The 20,185-nt window shown below is 42.3% G+C and overlaps 1 protein-coding gene across 7 annotated transcripts in view; it reads right to left on the bottom strand.

The window, feature by feature from the left end:
* The window catches only part of LTBP1 (latent transforming growth factor beta binding protein 1), a 432,121-nt gene that overhangs the window by 264,447 nt on the left and 147,489 nt on the right, over positions 1 to 20,185 (bottom strand). For all 7 annotated transcript variants that reach the window (XM_067007826.1, XM_067007825.1, XM_067007830.1 and 4 more), the window contains one exon: positions 18,960 to 19,129. In XM_067007826.1, the coding sequence (XP_066863927.1) occupies positions 18,960 to 19,129 (170 nt within the window). The remainder of the gene's footprint in view (positions 1 to 18,959; positions 19,130 to 20,185) is intronic.

Raw genomic sequence — 20,185 nt, forward strand, 5'->3', positions numbered from 1 at the left:
ACAGAATACTCTGTTCCTCAAGAAAGGTGCTATGTAAATAGAAATCAGTAACAAATCTATTACTTCATCAGATTGCCCTTGTCATGGAAAATTCTCCAAGAGGGAAGGAAACTCAGAGATCTCTAGTTCTGCTGTGGGCACTTCCTCAGATAAGAATCTAGGGTTACTTTCCAGTACCACCTCTTGTAGTTTTTCCACATAGAACTAACTAAATGAAGAGGTAGAGAAAGAGTTGCTAAGCAGGTGATATAAACTAAAACATCTTTGCTTCCTCCTCCTTTCCATGTTCCCTTAATATTCACTGAAGGAAACTGTATCACTTACTCATCTCTTACAGATACATGTATGATTTCTTTCCACTTTTATGCATGTAAAGAGACAGGACTTTAGCGAGGCAAAGAAGGCAAGTATATTAAGTCATTTAATACAAGAATACATTTCTGGATATATTCTGAGTTTCTTGAAAAATGGCTTATTTCTCAAAAAGCAGGTACTAAACATAAGCCACGTTTAAAAATGTTAACTACAGTCCCCAAAATATTCATTTGGCAGAAATGCAGCAGATGATTAACTAGTTAACACTCAAGTATGACTTCACTTATTATTTCATGGAGAAAACAGAAGCTATGAAGCCAGGCCTACCAACTTAACTGGATCTATAGTTGTCTTGCCTTCCTCCCGATGAAGGAGGTGGTTCTACCTAAGGCCAACGCTTCCACTAAAGCAATGCATCCCCTTCCTCTCTTGCCAAAAGCCTTCCTCCCCGTTCATTTCCATCAGCAGGGCAAACCCGCTGTACTGTGCCCCCCATCTGTCGAAAACACCCTCTCCTCTCATTGACCCCATTCCACTCTCTTGCAGCTGCCACTCTATCTCCCAGCTCTCCTTAAAGAAAAACCCCTCAAAAGAGCTGCTCTACTGGCTGCCTCCACCACCTCCCCTCCCATTCTCTCTTGAGCCTGCCACAGCCAAGCTTTTGCTGTCAACCCTTCACCAAAGCTGCCCTTGTGAAGGTCACCACTGGCCCCATGCTGCCAAAACCAACAGTAAATCCTCTGGCTCCTTATGACTCAAACTTCCAGCCTATCTGACACAGAAGAACCACTCTGCTTCGTGCTACTCTTTCTTTACTCGGCTTCTAGGGTATCCTGTTCTCTCACGGTTCTCTCCTACCTTGCTGGCCACGGCCCCTCATGACCCTGTCCAGGGGAAGGCCCTAGAGCTCAGTCTTTATAGCCTTTTCCTTTCCATACTGACTTCCCAGATGCTATTATCCTGTCTTATCTCATGGATTTAGATACCATCTACAGATTTCTGTATAGAAAATGTTTAACTCTAGCCTGGACCCCTCGACCTTGTATATGTGCAGATGAGTACTGCAGATACGTGTATTTCTATGGGTCCAAGAATCCAGCTGTCCAGCTGCTTATGAGACTTTGCTAGGTCGGTGTCTAAGGTCTCGTGGCTGTCCCAAGAAAACATTCAAAATTAAGCTTTGATCCCTCTCTGTATCCACATCCAAACCTCTTCCTTTTCAAGTCTTCCCCCATCTCTGAAAATGGCAAGTCTATTCTTGACCCTTTTTTTAGTCATCTGAGACTCAATACAACATGCAAACCCTGTTAACTCTATTTCCAGAGGGGACAGTTTTTCACCACCTTCATGACAAACCCTGGTGCAATTCACTATCATCTTCTGTCTGGATTATTTCAACAGTTTCCCAGCCGGACTTCCTGCTTCCAACTTTGCCCTCCTACAGCTTTTTCCCACACGGCATTCGGTGCATCCTTTAATATATGGCAGTCAGATCATGGCACTCCTCCCTTCAGTGGCTTCCCATCTCATTCAGAATACAAGACAAAAGTCTCACAAGGGCCTACCGGGCTCTCCACGAGCTGTGAGCTCCCCGACCTTGTCTCTTACACGTGTTCCCAAAGCACTCACTCTGGCCTCCTTGCTATTCCTCACACACTGGGCACGTTCCTACCTCAGGGAACCTCCTGTTCCCTGAGCCTAGAATACGCTTCCCCAGATATACATGGCTTCCTCCCTCACCTTCAAGACTTCACCAGAACGTCACATGATCAGGAAGTTTTTCCAGACTACCTGGCATAAAACTGCAACATTCCACACACATTGATTCCCTGTGTCCTGTTTTACGTTTCCTATTAGTAAGTACGCTTTATAGATTTAGCATTGGATTACTGTCATAAAAACACAGGCTCCATGAGGGCGGGAACGTGTCTGGTCACTACTAAATACTCAACATGTGTCTCATAGCAAGTGCCCAAGAAATATCGAATGAATGAATAAACTTCACTGACAGACAACTAAAGAAATAATATTTATCTAAGGGATAACTGTCAGTAATTTTTTTTAAAAAAATAAAGAACACTTCTATGAAACCTTTAGCCTCAAAACATTTATTTTAGGCTATATTTGTCAGAGATAAATGTTTTAGCCATAAAAGCTTCAGATCAAGGGAAAGCACAAGTTGTTATTCAGGAAACCCTGCAATCATTACAAAACATTTTTCCCTAGAATCATTAAAACATTACCAAAAAATGGCCAATGACATAAAGTAAAAATTTTCAATTAAACATGCCAATGACGGAATAACTGAATAAACAGGAAACAAATTTCTCAAGCACTTTTTCAAAAGAAAAACAGACAATTACTTGCTCCCAAAATTCCACAATGTATTATGCAAAAATCAAATTGACACATAAGGGAAAACTTTCACTAATTTTATAAATAAAATTGATGATGATGTCTAAGGATTTTAGTTTTTTAATATAGTTCTGATTTACTTACTATTCATTCCCTTTGTTAGGCTAAGAACAACTAGGAAATTAAAAACACTGCTACCCAGATTCTTTGAGTCTGATGTGAATTGCCACCAAGCCATAAAATCCACCCAAAAAGAGAAATACACTTTGGTTCCCAGCTCAGGGAGATTGGGAGAGGGACTAACCAGAAGTCCAGCAATAAAGATGGTAGATTTCATCCCAAATTTCCACTTATTTTAGGAGTTGGGTCTCATTTCCCATTTCACTAATTTAATCTTTGTTTTAGCTTGACTCGAGATTTAAGGACTAAGATTTTCACCTGGAATCACACGTTCTCTCAATGTCAACCTTGTCCTGCCAGCCAGACTCCACTACCCCCAGTAGGACTTTAAAAAGCACAGCTTGAGACTATGGGACCGGTTTTTTTGTTTTTTTTGCGGTACGCGGGCCTCTCACCGCTGTGGCCTCTCCCACTGCGGAGCACAGGCTCCGGACGCGCAGGCTCAGTGGCCATGGCTCACGGGCCCAGCCGCTCCGCGGCACGTGGGATCCTCCCGGACCAGGACACGAACCCGCGTCCCCTGCATCGGCAGGCGGACTCTCAACCACTGCACCACCAGGGAAGCCCTATGGGATTGTTTTAATCTTTCCCTTTTCTCCCTGGAGTTTTCTCTCTTTAAATACCAAACCTAAGTTCTCTTCTCTAGAAATATAATAAAAGGTCCTATTTTTATCCCTGGAACAAAATCAAATACGTTTCAAGGTATAATATATTTTACAGTCAAAAGCAGCTAACTTTTACCCAATAAGTAGTTTACTCACCCAGCAGGATCTGACCCAGTATATCTGGGGAAAGAAAATATAGTTGGTAATAAAAGTAGAGAACTAGCAAAACAAACGGATGACTTCCTGACATTTTCATTTTCTGACCTTTTCTGTAAAATATTTTTCTTTAACATCATAGACCCTGAGGGGATTCAACCGACCAGGCATACTTCATAGGGTACCCTCCTCAGTTCTGGTGTCCTACAACTGCATCAGGCCACTGTCCCGTGGTGTTTTCTTCAACATGACTTTAAAAACCCCCATCTAGGGGCTTCCCTGGTGGCGCAGTGGTTGAGAGTCCACCTGCCAATGCAGGGGATACGGGTTCGTGCCCCGGTCCGGGAAGATCCCACATGCCACGGAGCGGCTGGGCCCGTGAGCCGTGGCCGCTGGGCCTGTGCGTCCAGAGCCTGTGCTCCGCAAAGGGAGAGGCCACAGCAGTGAGAGGCCCACGTACTGCAAAAAAAAAACCATCTAGAGCATGTGAAAATCCTCTGCTCCTAATTCTTAACACCAGAGACCCAGCCCCTCAAGAATGAACAGTGGTATTTGAGATGCTGTGATTGCAGAGTTGAAGAAACACAAGACTTACTGCGTCTTGTGTTTAAAAGCAATAAAGAATAACGGGAGGGAGCACAATATACCCACTTTCTCAACTGTGAACTGAGAGTGTAATTCACGACCTGGATCTAGAAGCCTGACAATTGTGGCAAGCACACTTGGCGAGGGTTAAATAAGTTTGCCCAGGGATTTTTAGAGGAGTTTTTGGCATCATGGTTCAAGATGTTACTCTAAGAGTTCATCTCCCGAGGGATAAATACCATTGAAAAGACACACTTTTTCATGTGAAAAGTCTCCACTCCCCTCAAAGAACCTATGTCAGAGTTCACCGCAGCGTAACTCTCTAGCTTCCACACTGTGGCCAGGGCAGCAGAAGAGGCTTAAGAGAAGGACTTCACCACTGTCTCTGAATCAAAAGAACAAGTTGCAGGGCAGTAAACACTTACCTGTCTTCCACCTCTAACACTCATTCAATCTGGCCAGTTTGTGTGGGCTCCTTACAGAAGCAGTGGGCTAGACACGCTTCACATGATTCGAATTTTCTATCCCTTAATTTTAGAACAGAATTAGGTTTTATTTATCCCCACATTTGTTGTTTTTCCAAAAAGAAGTCAATGGAGGCACTTGTTATCAGTCTATCACTCACCATTTCCATAAATAACATCTGTTTGCTTGCACGTGGAGAAGCAAGTCTGACTAAAATGATCCATATCTACTGGGCTGCGTGTGTACCAAGGAACAAATTTCATGACTTACTCACAAGCTTGATAGAGTAGGGGCCATTCCCCATGAGGGTCCCCAATTATCTCCACTATATGCTTGGAGAAATAGGATTCCATTTAGTCTATGTAATTGTTAAAACAAATATTTCCAACAAAATCAAACTCCTTCAAAGGAAATGAACACTCTTGCCCACCTACATCCAATCTAGCCTCAACTTCAGCAACCACACATACAGCCAGGGAATCAGCCAGGCAGAACTATCCAATGATCCTCACTCACACGCCTGCTTCCTTCTCACACAGTTTCCTCCCCCCCTCCCCCTCCCCCTCCCCCCAGAAAACCTTTCCTCCTTTCTCTCCACCTTTCATCCTTTCACTCCCATCCATGATTCTCACCAACCTAGGCACGACCATACATTCCAACCTTCCACTTTTTCTTGGCTCTTTGCACATACTTCTATTTATGTATGTTTCTCTCCTCCAACATTCCCTTGGCCTCAATCAAGCCAAAGAAAACAGTTTGTATTCTCATCCTCCTTTGCTATTTTTAACACACGTCCCACCTGGTGATTCTCCCTTTTTGGGAACGGGAAAGAGTATGTGGCAAGAGGGGAGTGACATGGGAAAGAACACAGGGGGAGGAAATGAACTCAGGCTGGGAATACAGGGGAAGACAGACAAAGCAAAGGGCAGAGAAGTGACTTTAACTCCAACAGCTAATACCTGGAAGTCACAAAAACATTAACGGAGTTGCATGCCACCAACATTCTACTATTTCCACAAGGGGCTTGGAAATTTCCCTCTTATATTAAAGGCAGACACAAGGAAGAAAACGACCTGTTACGCTTTACAAAACTTAAATTTGCTTGGAAAAAAAAAGTCAAAAGACAGGACAGAGAAGGAAACCAAAACCTTCTGTGCCCTGGACAGGCATTCTGAGTTACTGGAGCTGTCAGGCCAGGAGTAGATACAGTGATGTGCCTCTGAGAGATCCCAACTCTTTCATGTAGGTAATGAAAACCCAGTACAAACAAAATATTAGAAATTTGAATGCCTTTCATTTTGAGAAGCACTAAGGAAGCTGAACATAGGAATATTTGTGCAACTATCAAAACTCCTCCAAAGTTTGATGGATTCAATTGAAAGAAAAAACTGTTGAAGCCATTAGTTATATGGAAGAAAACTGGCATTTTTAAAATCTCTAAAGTAATTTAGAATTATAGAATCAGGGATATCCATGCTTGCAGAACACCAATTCTGTCAGTTCTTTTTTCCCCGGCACAAATTTCTCCCTGGCTCAGTTTTTAAATGAATCCATCAAACGGCCCCAGCTACTCTCCCCAAGGGATTACTGCCAAATTCAATAGATCTCACCATTAGGCAAGATTTCAGCCTAAATATCGCTTTTCTCAAAGTCGTCAAATTATATCTAAATATGGTCCAGTATCATGTCATAAATAAAATTGAAAGCTGATTAGTTGCCAATAAAAAATGAATTACTGATGTGTAATTACACATTGTAAGTTTTTCAGCTGTCAGCTAATTCTTTTTAGGTTACTCATTTTTCAACTTTTCCCTTTTGACTCTCATCATCAAGTTAACTTCTCTCCTGTCGAACACTTATGGTTTTAAAACGTGTCCACAAATTCTTTGCTATGTCTTTCTTCAAGAGATGATGTCCAATTCCCCTCCCCTTGAGCCTGGACTGGTCTTAGCGACTCATGTCTAAAGAACAGAACAAAGCAGAGTGATAGTTTGTGCCTTCAGAGACTAGATCATAAAAGGCACTGCACTGCAGCTCCCATCCTGCTCTCTTTCCTGGATCACTCATTTTGAGGGAAGCCAACTCCCATGCTGTGAGAATACTTGAGGAGTCTATGGAGAGGCCCACGCAACAAAGAACTGAAGCTTCCTGCCAATCACCATGTGACTGAGCAATCCTGAAAGCAGATCTTCCAGCCCCAGGCAAGCCTTCAGATGACTGCTGCCCTTCCCTGATACCCTGACTGAAACTTCATAAAAGAACCTGAGCCAGAACCACTCAGCTAAGGTAATTCCCAATTCCTGACCCACAGAAACTGTAAGATAATGCTTGTCGCTTTAAATCACTAAGGTTGGGAATGCTCGGTTACATGGTAATAGATAATATAAACACACGCACTCTTCCTCTCCACTTTTTTTTTTTTTTTGCCTAGATTCTGAAAACATAGAAATAGTATCTATGGGCCTTTCTAAATGTACAGAGCACTGTCTGCGTGACTGTTGGACTCATGAAACACGTACTGGGAGCTTACTAAGCTACAAAGCTCAAATACACACCACAGGCATGTAAATTACACTCATAGCCATTTCACAGACTAGGAAACTACAGAGACGTTCATCAGAAACTTGACCAAGGTCATTTTGTTAGGAAATGGTAGAAGCTTGGAGTTCGATGCGAGTCCTGCTCTTTCCCCAAAACCCCAGTGCCTCTCCCACACTTTTAATGAGCAGTACTATGAAAATTACATGACACGAGGCACTTGGAAAGGTTGGGATGACGGAGAGAAATGAAGATGGAGCACATATGGGAAGGTCAGGATGAAGGAGGGAAATTAACAGAGATGGAGCACAGACTACGTATCTGGCAGCATGTTAGGTGTCACATGCCATCTCACTTCATTCTTACAACAAACAGTCTTATGGGATCAGTGTGAAGAGTTTTATTTGTCCAAGAAAGGGATAGAGGTTCAACAAGATGGGATACAGTAAAACCACTCTCTGGCTCCACCCTCCCAATCCTGCAATCAAGAGTAGAACAAAGACATGCAGAATAAAGCCATCCAACCCATTACCTCACAAGGCTGTGGCAGAGGCCATATGAAATAATTTGTATGAATATGATTCATAAGCTGTTAAAGACGCAAATTGAAGAGGTTATCGTTACATGCAGTCAGCTCTTAGAGGAAAAACTCAAAGGAGCAGCAACACTTACTCCAAGATAAATTACAGAGCAAAACACACAAGAGCTTCTAAATATGGGAAAATTCCACCTCGAAATGTTTGCTTTCATGATCATAATTACTACTAAAAACTTTAGAAGAAAGTAAAATTCTACGGTGGACTTTCGTTCTTACACAATTTCCAGGTAAGATTGCTTCATTTTGTTTGAAAGCTATCGAAATGGATCTCAAACAGCAATAGGAACCCACTGATTAGAAAGGCTTATTTTGCATTTGGTTTATTTTTGTTAAAAAAAATTCTTCCCAGAAGCTCTACATTCAGATAATTTTTTAAATGTGTCATGGTCATTACAGTCCTACATATAATAAAGTTGACAAATTTTTTAAATATAGTCAAATTTTGACTTTGGACTCACCTGAAAGTAACTTACATGAAGAGCTAAAGTAGCAATCTTTTCAATGAACAAGTTTTGTTTTGGCAATTTATACCTCGTTATATTTTTGCTTCCTAACAAATACATGCATAACACATAGGGTAACAGTTTAAACGGTCAGACAATGTTCTAACAGGCTTCCCTGGTGGCGCAGTGGTTAAGAATCCACCTGCCAAGGAAGGGGACACGGGTTCAAGCCCTGGTCTGGGAAGATCCCACGTGCCACGGAGCAACGAAGCCCGTGCGCCACAACTATTGAGACTGTGCTCTAGAGCCCGCGAGGCACAGCTACTGAGCCCGTTTGCCACAACAACTGAAGCCTGTGCGCCTAGAGCCCATGCTCTGCAACAAGAGAAGCCACTGCAATGAGAGGCCCGTGCACCGCAACTAAAGAAAGCCCGTGTGCAGCAACAAAGACCCAGTGCAGCCAAAAATTAAATAAATATATTTCAAAAAAAGAATAATAATGTACTAATATTACAATTTAACATATTGAATTAATGCATATGCAGCAGTTAGCACTGTGGCTGGCATATGGTAAGTGCTAAATAGATGAGGAGAAAGACCAGGATTGAATCCAGCCTATGTCCAAATTTCCTGATCTTCAGAGACGTGAATATAATTTACGACACCAAGAGCAGGTTTTTAAAATATGTATTGTATGTTCCTGAGGTATATAAAGGTGTGGTTTGGAAACTGGGATCTCTGACAAGAAACATTATGAATCACTTTCTCTGCTAAGAGTATTTTTTAAACTCCTTTAAAAAGAGGCCTCTAACTTTCCTATATTTCCATGTTCAAGACATGGCAGAGCATGTCTGCTATGAATTTATACACACTCCCCCCACCCCTGCTTTGTGGTTGCCTGAAAACCCATACCAAAAATAATGATGAACGAATAAAAGGTATAATGGGATTTCGGAAGTGTTACTGAAAGTGTTCCTATCTGCACTTACTAACAAACTATAAACTGGACATTCTCCATTCCATATGAGCAAGAATCCCTGAGATCCAAGAATGCTTCTGTTAAAAATCCTAATGGCTGCTCAGACATAAATGTGGTAACACATCAGGTCCTACTGAAACCAGGCCAGGCAGAAAATTCTTTAGGTGTTTCAGTAGTCTTGAGGAAATGACAGAACTGACCCATCCACTCCTCTATCCATCACAAGCCCACCCCAATGTGTGACGCTCTGAGATGTCAGGACAGGCGGCTGTTAGAGGGAAGGGTACCAACAGAACATGTGTTAGCCAGAGTCTCTGTCCACAACACAATGTGTGGGGTGCATGTTATCTGGAGTGATGGTATGGTATGGGAACGCTGTGTGAAGCAATAAGGGAGATAAGCCCAAAGAAGATCCAGGGACAGCCAGCCCTCATGGAGACTAGGGCACATTTCAGTAACTGCAAAGAGGTTGAGAACCCACAGTACTTGCAGCACCCCATTATAGGTTGCCCTGTCCCCAGCGCTTTTCAGAAAAGGCTGATGAACTTCATTCTTCTATACAACATTAATGAGATAGAAAATGTCTCTCTGGCTGCTTCTGCTGGTGTTTCACTTTTGTTACAGTTGTGTACTGCTTAGCTCTAACTTACAAACACCTTAAGAGAGATTCTGATTTATTTCATCAGTATCATCCCTGCTGGGGAAAGAGCAAGCCTGAGATGCACCTGTAGCCGTTAAATGGTGATCATTAAAACAAGCAGCGCAGGACTTCCCTGGTGGCGCAGTGGCTGAGGGTCCGCCTGCCGATGCAGGGGACACGGGTTCGTGCCCCGGTCTGGGAGGATCCCACATGCCGCGGAACGGCTGTGCCCGTGCGCCATGGCCGCTGAGCCTGCGCATCCGGAGCCTGTGCTCCGCAACGGGAGAGGCCACAACAGTGAGAGGCCCGCATAACGCAAAAAAAAAAAAAAAAAGGCAGCACAGCTGCCTCGTGCGTGGGGTTCCAGACGTTGTTAAAGGAGAGTGCTCAATCCCACATAAGAAGCCCAGAGGCCATCAACCAAAAGAAACTATGACTAACGTCCTCTCACCTGCTCTATGATGCTTGCCTGCTTTCAGCAAAGCTTTCCAAATCTGTTTCTAGGATACAAGGATTTTAACATATCTATGATTTTTTTTTTTTTACAAGAGCAACCACTGCCTACCTAAAATGTTTTCATTTAGTTAAACTGGTACCTTCAGAGAAACTTGTGAAGTACAGTTAGGACTACAAGAAAACTTTTTTAATGGATATTTGCTATATGGATACTATAAGGAGCTCCAAAAAAGTAAATTTAAAAATAATACACATTTATGTACTTGATTGAATATATCTGCGTGTTTATGTGTATATACACATATTTCATTATTTAAAGTTTGCCTGCCAGAAGAATTACTCACATAGAACCATGTTGCAATTACCTCCTAGGGAAGAAAAGTTTTCCTCCTACTCCAGCCATGTATTAATTTCTACTACCTTTGTATGGGAGGAGCAAGGGAGAACAAGGATAGCTGGCTTTCAGCTTCAGTACAATTTCATAAGATGCTAATACTAAGTCAATATTGAAAAATAATGCACAACTAAAATTGTAGATAATCACAACACAAAAACTTCTTTAAGAAATGTCATACAGGGCTTCCCTGGTGGCACAGTGGTGGAGAGTCTGCCTGCCGATGCAGGGGACACAGGTTCGTGCCCCGGTCTGGGAAGATCCCACATGCCGCGGAGCGGCTGGGCCCGTGAGCCATGGCCACTGAGCCTGTGCGTCTGGAGCCTGTGCTCCGCAACGGGAGAGGCCACAATGGTGAGAGGCCCGCGTACCGCAATTTTAAAAAAAGAAAAAAGAAAAAGAAATGTCATACAAAAACACAAAGAAGGTACTGAGGTCTTTACCTACACAAAGTGGGTACAGATTCACCACAAGGCTATCATTCTCAATGCTAAGAGGACCTTCCTACAAGGAGACTGACCCACGAGAAGACAAAGAATTCTACTTTAATTCCTTTTATAACATCTCAAAAGCACAACTTTTGTATCAAAAATATCATTTCAACTCTAATGATGATTAATTTTCTAGAAGCTGTTTTCCCATTTAGAAGAAAAATCAAGTCAAGCCCTCAGTTTCTGGTAAATAAATCCTAAGGCTGAGTAGGCACCATCTTTTTTCAAATTCAAGTTTTCTCCTACCAAAACGTTGCATCGTAGTTTCCCTCAGGCAAACTATAAATTCATGTGTTTTATTTTTCCTTAGAAATATCACAGTTTGGTCACAGAATATTCTGGAGCCACACAGTGTTTCTCAATATCTTGAACTCAGTCTCAACACCCAGAAATATCCTTGGATTGGTTTGTTATGAAATCTTGGGCCCTTTGGGTTTAAAGCCTCTTTATCTGGCACGGAAAGCTGCCCACTGGGGAATTTAGGTTACATAATCCTCTCACTCTAGGTTTTCCTCCACTGTTTTCATAATGCTGGATAAGCTTCTTGGCAGTGTTTATAAGCAATCCATGCCTACCGCTGCCCAGCTATCTTAAACTGTGTGTGAGTAATCAGGCGATGAGAAGTTCACATCCACATACCTTCCAGGACTGGGATATGACCAAACAACCCCTGGATAAAATAAACCACCTGCCCTCGCCCCTCCAACTGAGGCACGACGGCCACAGCAAGACTACACATGGAACAACTTCTATAATAGGTAATACTCTGTCCTTCAAAGGAACCTGAATTCCTAAGGACATCAACTCAGCAAAACCCTGGTGTTCACCCACATTCACCAGCAGGCTTTCTCAAGCATTTTTTGAGAGGTTTTTTTTTGTGTGTGTGTGGTACACAGGCCTCTCACTGTTGTGCCCTCTCCCTTTGCGGAGCGCAGGCTCCGGACGCGCAGGCTCAGCGGCCACGGCTCACGGGCCCAGCCGCTCCGCGGCATGTGGGATCTTCCCAGACCGGGGCACGAACCCGCGTCCCCTGCATCGGCAGGCGGATTCTCAACCACTGCGCCACCAGGGAAGCCCTCAAGCATTTTTTTATACCCAGCCATGCTGATGCTTTGCTGGCTAGGCTTTTAAGGCCAACAAGGATTTTACCAGAAATTACTGAAGACTGGGTGATTTTTTTCTGGCCATCTTAGTGCTAAGATCCACACTGCCATATGGCTGGGAAACTGGCTCAATGTTCCTGATTCCCAAACAACACCGTGTGGGGATGACCGAACAGCTCCAGGAACTTGCAGATTTTACAAGGGAAAAGGCACAGAGCTTTACTATCAACCCTTCTTCCAGGCAGTGTGTTTTCACACCTAGTATCCTTTTTAAATGCTAAATCATTTGTTAGTTTGCATCAGCTTCAGGTAAGATCGTTTCTGGCTGGTACAACTTCCACTGACACTTCGTACCTGCTGTATTGGTGTGGAGCCATTCCCTGGAGACACACTTACCTGCACAGGACAAACTAAGGGTAGTCTCCATGCAGGGAAGGGTTTCGAGTGCTGAAGAATGTCAAGTCTACGGAATTCTCCTTCCTCCCAAGTGCCCAGTTTGTCCGTCGGCAAAGCTTTGCCCTAGTGGGGCTCCCAACCAATCAGGAACTAACAGAGACGGCATCTCAGAGAACTGGGATTGCCAGCACACTTGATTTCCCCTTCCCTTTTCTCTCTTCACACGATCTTCCTATCACTCATATCTTAAAATTCAACACCCACATGAGGCGAGGGTGGTTCTCAGGACCAGACTCTTCCTCACCCACATGTTCAAAGTCTTCTTCCTCCGGAGGCATCCATATTGCAAATTCATCCTGCACTTAAGAATCTGGTTCCACTTCTCCTCATCTGTACTTATTACATCTACATTTGCCTCCATCTAGTTGCCACTGCACGGTTTCTCCCCTTTTTTGGCAAAGGCCCAGTAAGTGGAGGAGGATGAATCTGGTCTTCCTTAAAGCCAACTTCCATCTACGGTGGGTGCTCTGAACTACACCACAGACTCCCTCCCTGTGAAGATTCTGAAACTAGCACTGTGCATCCGAGCCTTTAATGAGTATTCCTGCCCACCTACTTGAAATGGCTGGCATAAGCACAACAGCCTAAGCCAAATACTGCCTGCCTATCCTTTAAACTTCAGATTTGTTTTGCTAAAGCAAAAATCTTGGACGTGTCCTCTAACCTTCTGCAGAACTACTCTTCTCCACTCAGGACAACCAGGAGATGCAGTTTTAATGGTAACGTCTTCTCTCTGTCAGTCTGCAACCACAGAAAATCTTCACTCCAGACACATCATCTTTTTTTCCCGGGGAGACGTAACACTTGCCATCAAACCCTGAGATGCTTTCGTGTCTTATGCTTCTTGGTGGCAGCGTGAACACAGCCTGAAGGCTGATGCTAGCACCTTCAACCACAGTGTCGCTAAAAGAGGAAGGCTCGTGTGCCCAAAGGGCCTGTGCTCTTCAGAGTATAGGAACGTGCACTGCGGTCAGGCCAGAACTGGGCTGCAGGGATTTGGGCAGCAAAGTTGCTCAATGGACTCTTTGCCTCCCTCTCAGACAACAGCCCTGCTGAGGAGGGCTGTTGTATCTTCAAATGGGGGAGCCAGGCATTCCAGTCAGCCCATGACGCATGCTGGGGGGGGGGGGGGCGTGGAAGAGGGGTCAGCACAGACCACAGGATCCAGGGCTAAGATGTTTCCTGGGGTCCTAGTGCAGGCACCATAAGGTTTTCTTCTGTCAGAAGCGGCCTAATGGGGCTGTGTATGTGTTTCCTGCACCATTATGGGTGTTTACCGCAGCAGAAAGCTTATGTTGAACAATTTAAGTTAAAATTAAAAGTGGGCTTCTCCTAACTTTTTATAACTGAACAGTATCATATTTCCTCAATGCTGATAATCAGTCACCCTCTCATGTCTCTCAGCACATCAGGAGATAAATTAGCAACTCTTTTGAGAGTCTGATTTGTATCCATTTTAGAAACTTTAGAAAGGTAGTATATAAAAGGTGGTGTCTGCCTTTCCTGAAATTTAAGATTTGGGCTTTGTTGAATCTGAAGTAAGATTTCAATAGACAACTTTAAAATCTAATTAACCTTTTTAAAAGCTAAGTCCACCTTGAGAGGAAAACCACTGGAATTAGCAATGAGAAATCCAATTACAAAAGTTTACATTTCTAAAAACTTCCCAGTATTAAACTGAGGTAATAGAAAAAAATAGTGGAGCAGGTGAATATTCAAATCAGAGATTCTCCAATTTCTTAGTTCTAGGACTCTTTGCATAACGCTGCAAATCAGTAGTCTAAGGAACTATTTCAGCTACAGGGATACTTCAGCTCATCCTAAAGCTCTCCTTTATACGTAACTCCACACTCTACCTTAGGAAGCTCTCCATTATTAACCCCGATGATAAAAAAATCCTTCCACCATGGACCAAAATAGAAATGTTATTTTCTGGTTTTAATATCATCAAGCATCTCATGGTATTTTCAGCACAACAGCAGATAGTCTGGAATGGATACTTATTACCCTCAAGATCTTTTTCTAGTGCATTGTATTGAAATAATCTCTTTAGGTGTGAGATATTTGGGTCTGCTCCTGAGCAGATACTAAGATAATCTGAACTGTTTTTATAAGATTGCCTTTAAATGTTATCACCATGTCATTTCAACTTCCCTCCCTCTACGTTAAAAACACTACTAAACCAACCACAACAGAATTTGGTTTACGGAGTCAAATCTTTCCTACAAAATTACTGAAGGAGGTACTGGATAAAGCAGATCCTCTCTCCCCAACACCATTCTTAGCACTTCTGAGAGAACCAGTGACCTCCATTCCTTGAAACTTTTATAACTACTTATTTAGAAATAATTTTTAAGTACTTTTGTGTGATTTTTCACATAACATGGCTTTACCATATTCACACTTTGTGCAACCATGATAACCACTGAATTCCAGAACACTTTCATCAGCCCAAAAGAAACTCCTTACCCATCAATGGTCACACCCCATTCCTGCTCTCCCCAGCCCCCAGCAACCACTAATCTACTATCTGTCTGCATGGATATTTCCTATAATTTGCCTGTTCTAGACATTTCATATAAAAATGGAATCATATGTGATCTGGATTCTTTTGTACTTGGACTCATTCAGCATGCTTTCAAGGTTCATTCACGTTGTGCCATGTATCATATTTCATTCCTTTTCGTGGCTGAACAGCCAATGGCAAGTTGTACCACATTTTGTTGATCTACTATCTGTTGATGGGCAGTTTGGTTGTTCTCACCTTTGGGCTATTGTGAACAAAACTGCTATGAACATTTGTACATACGTTTCTGTGTACACACGCTTTCACTTCTCCTGAGTATATACTTAGGAGTGGAACTGCTGGGTCACAGAGTAACTCTATGTTCAACTTCTTGAGGAACTCATGGTGATTCATGCAATTCAGTCCAGCCTCATGGCCATTAATGGGTCATCCAGTGAAAATGTTATTTCCATCAGTATCCAAAGGCTTTCTATAAACAACCAGGAGTGACATCCATTACTTTCCCCAGCGCTGTGTGGCATATGTCACTCTAACATTAAAGGAAACTGGACTCATCTAACACCACTGGTTTCCTGGTAGTTCATGCTTTTCTGGCTGCCTCCAAAGCAAGTGGAGCTATGTCTGAGAATCATCATGGGGATGAGGGTGGGTTGCTGGGAATAGTGACACTGAATAACAGTTGCTTCCACACAGGGCCTCTAGAGCATCTTTTGGTTTAATTGTCCTGTTCCAGGCACCAGTCAGTCAGGTCCAAAATCTACATATTTTCAGCCAATTTATTTTTGTCAATTGAAGCATGGGTGATTTACAATACTGTGTTAGTTTCAGGTTACAACATACTGATTCAGTATTTTTGCAGATTATACTCCATTATACGTTATTACAAGACAATGGGTATAATTCCCTGTGTTATACGTATATCCTTGCTGCTCATGTATTTTACATATAGTAGTTTGTATCTATTAAACCCATACCCCTAATTTGTCCCTCCCTCCTTCTGAGTCTGTTTCGTACATACCATCGTATTATCTTTTAGATTCCACATATAGGTGATATTATACAGCATCTGTCTTTGTCCGACTTATTTTACTAAGCATAATATTCTCTAGGTCCATCCACATTGCTGCAAATGGCAGTATTTCATTTTTTTTATGGCTAATATTCCATTGTTTATATACACACACATCTTAATCCAAACACCTGTTGATGGGGCACTTGGTTTGCTTCCATATCTTGGCTATTGTAAGTAGTGCTGCACTGAACACTGGGGCACATGTAGTTTTTCAAAGTAGTGTTTTCATTTTTTCCAGATACATGCCCAGGAGTGGAACTGCTAGATCATATGGTGGAATTGCTAGATCTTATGGTTGCTCCATCTTCAGTTTTTTGAGGAACCTCCATACTGTTTTCCACAGTGGTTGCACCCATTTATATTCCCATCCCCACTGTACAAGGGTTCCCTTTTCTCCACATCCTCTCCGACACTTGTTATCTGTAGACTTTTTGATGATAGCCATTCTGACAGGTGTGAGGTGATCCCTCATTGTAGTTTTGATTTGCATTTCTCTTACAGAGATGTTAAGCATCTTTTCATGTGTCTGTTAGCCATCTATATGTCTTCTTTGTAAAAATGTCTATTCAAGTCTTCTGCCCCTTTCTTGATTGGGTGGTTTTTTTTTTTTTTTGATACTGAGTTGTATGAGCTGTTCGTGTATTTTAAATATTAACCCCTTGTCCATCACATCATTTGCAAATATTTTCTCCCATTCCATAGGTTGTCTTTTTAGTAGATTGAGAAACTAAGTCTCTAGATTACCAGTTGGCAAACTACAGCCCATGGGCCAAGTCCAGCCAGCTACCTGACTTTTTTTTTTTTTTTAAACAACCTACTAGCTAAGAGTTTTTACATTTTTAAATGTCTACATTTTAAATAGTTATGTTCGTACCTATATGTAACATTCTCAACTTGTATCTTGGCTCCCAATGCCTAAAATATTTATTATCTGGTCCTTGAAGAAAAAATTTGCAGACCCCTGCTCTAGATGATATTCATGCAAATTAAACTAGACTCCAGTCTTAATACCAGAGATTCCCAAACCATCTCTTCCTGACACCTCCATGAAATTCAGAATTCTTTTATCAGTATGATCATAAGCTTTCAAAAACTCTTCCCATCACATTCTGATTTTGGAGAGCTTCTATAAAATATGATCTAGGGCTTCCCTGGTGGCGCAGTGGTTGAGAGTCCGCCTGCCGATGCAGGGGACGCGGGTTCGTGCCCCGGTCCGGGAGGATCCCACGTGCCGCGGAGCGGCTGGGCCCGTGAGCCGTGGCCGCTGAGCCTGCGCGTCCGGAGCCTGTGCTCCGCAACGGGAGGGGCCACAACAGTGAGAGGCCCGCGTACCGCAAAAAAAAAAAAAAAAAAAAAAAAAAAATATGATCTATATAAAGTTTCAAGGAAATAGTAGTACCTCTTTAGATTTTTAGAGATTAGAAAAATATTATATACTTAGGGATATTTCTAGAGACCAGGCTATTAAACACTGAAATCAAAGGAGCTTTAAAAACAAGATGATACGTCTATTGTTTTGCAAATAACTTGGAAGCTATCCTTTCTAAAGGGCAAGGAGATGATCTACACAATTTCTCCATTCTTCCCTCATCATCCCAATAAATCACCTCAGACTACTGCTCTGGGTTCCAGCCTCGAGTCCTGAGCACAATTTTCTCAAAAGATGAAACGTGGAATGTACATACCTTATATTAGCTACTCTTTTTGTTAAGTGGCCAATTCTGGGATGTGGAGGTGGTCCCCAGGAACCAAGCCCGTACAGACACAGACTTCTGAAGTGCCAAACAGTAGTAAGAATTCCCTCTCAGCTCTCCGCACTACTCTGGGTGGTGAAAGACAGTCCTTTTCAACCTCACAACTGGCATTCTTTTTCATTACTTATGGCGCAGGCCATTTGTCAACGTGAGACAGAGCAGGAAGCTGCTGGAAGGAGCGTGTACATCCAGCTCTCCCCTTTGAACGGTCTGCCGCCTCACTGAAGAACGTTTTCTCCAGATGCTGCCAGCAGACACTCTGCAATATTTAACCCACAAATCATCACATTCCCCACCCTCTGAGCTGGGGCTCGTCCTTGAATCTCCCCCATAGTGAGATATTAACCAAGCTGGCCACTGATACAATAGCTCTTTACAAACTCAGTAAAACCTGCCACACCATGGAACTGACATACTAAAAACACTGCCCTCCTAACATGAAAACATCCACTGTAGGTAAATCTCAGAGGGTAATGCAGGACAGTGCAGACATACCACAAGGAATAAATCCTGGCTAGCTCACTAAGGAAAATATTTTATCGATGTAAACATATCAGCCATACAACTATACAGAAAATTAGAGCAAGTATATCTTGGAAATGGAGCCATCTTGCAGAAACAGTATTACAGGCAAGTCACTTCAGATCCTGCAATGTCCAGGAAAACTGCCTTTCCTCTGAAGAAGGAAACCATATTGCTGTCTGGTAGTTTCAGGAACCAGTACGGATTTTTTTAAAAATGATTCTTGAATTTTATCTACTGTGACACATTAAAGCCATCTACAGAGCGAAGCGTTTCCAAACCATGATACTGTAACTTAGAAAGATGATTGACAGGACATACTCACACTGAAAAGGTGCTGCCACATGATCGTGTCCAAATCTTAAAGGGAATGAACCTTCCGTAGACTGCTCTCCCGAAATCACCTTCTGAGCTGCAAAGTACTTGGGCTTGAGCACATATTCCTGGGCCTGGCCATGATGAATCATCACATTCTGTGAGGAAAGGGGTGTCACTCTGGAAAGAAACAAAGTAAGGATAAGGAAATTAATAACGGACTTTTAAAGTCAACTAAGAAGGATAGAATAAGAAATCAGTTAGACTTAGAAAGGAGCATAAAAATTTCATGCAAAGCTAATTTTTTCCTTCATATACTGTAGTCATGACATATTAAGAAATAATAACACCTTACCCTTGGAAACCTCCAACATAAAGGGGACTCTGCCTGTCTAGTCAAGAAGCGTAAGGACATACAGGTCGTCAACAGACAGAGTCTATCGAAGCACTGAAAGCACAGCCACCTTGAGCCCTCATGCAACACACGCAAGTTATATTTAAGACAAAAATATACATGAACAGGTATGTATATCAGGAAGGTATTAAACCTCTTTGAGCCTCACTTTCCTATTCTGTACCATGGAATATCTGCTGCACAGGGCTAAGAAAAATTTCTTGTAAAAATCTGAACACACAAAAACTGAAAAAAATTTTATAATCTTTTGAAATATAAATTATGATGATGGGGAAAAAACACACTCATAACATTGTAGTTAACAGTTATTTTAATATTTCATGCTGTATCTCAATGATTAAAACTGTACTATTTAGGTTAAGTGTTTCATAATTACTAGTCTCTAAGAATAATAGAATAATAACTTACAACAATCTCATAATTTTGTCAATGACACGAGTCAAGACCTCTGAGGACTCCTGAACACGATTACTGTGTTTTCACCCTCCTGGTTGAACGCTTTTCTCTTCTATGACAGTTCTCTACTGCTGCAAGTACTGTATACTTTAAAATAAGCCTTCATCCAGATTTACTCACTCCCTGAGGGACAGAATTGAAATCATTCACTAAGCAAGACAAACAATGTAAAATATAAAGAAGATATACCAACTAATTCTGGAAAATGCGAACTTGCTATTAAAATTGTTGAAACAGACCATTTTAGCAGCAAACTGAGCCTTTGGAAGGAAACTTGCCCTCTGCTGTAATCTTTTTTGTGTGTGTGTGGTACACGGGCCTCTCACTGCTGCGGCCTCTCCCATTGTGGAGCACAGGCTCCGGAC

Source organism: Kogia breviceps, chromosome 11 (assembly GCF_026419965.1).
Source record: "Kogia breviceps isolate mKogBre1 chromosome 11, mKogBre1 haplotype 1, whole genome shotgun sequence".
NCBI lineage: Eukaryota > Metazoa > Chordata > Mammalia > Artiodactyla > Physeteridae > Kogia > Kogia breviceps.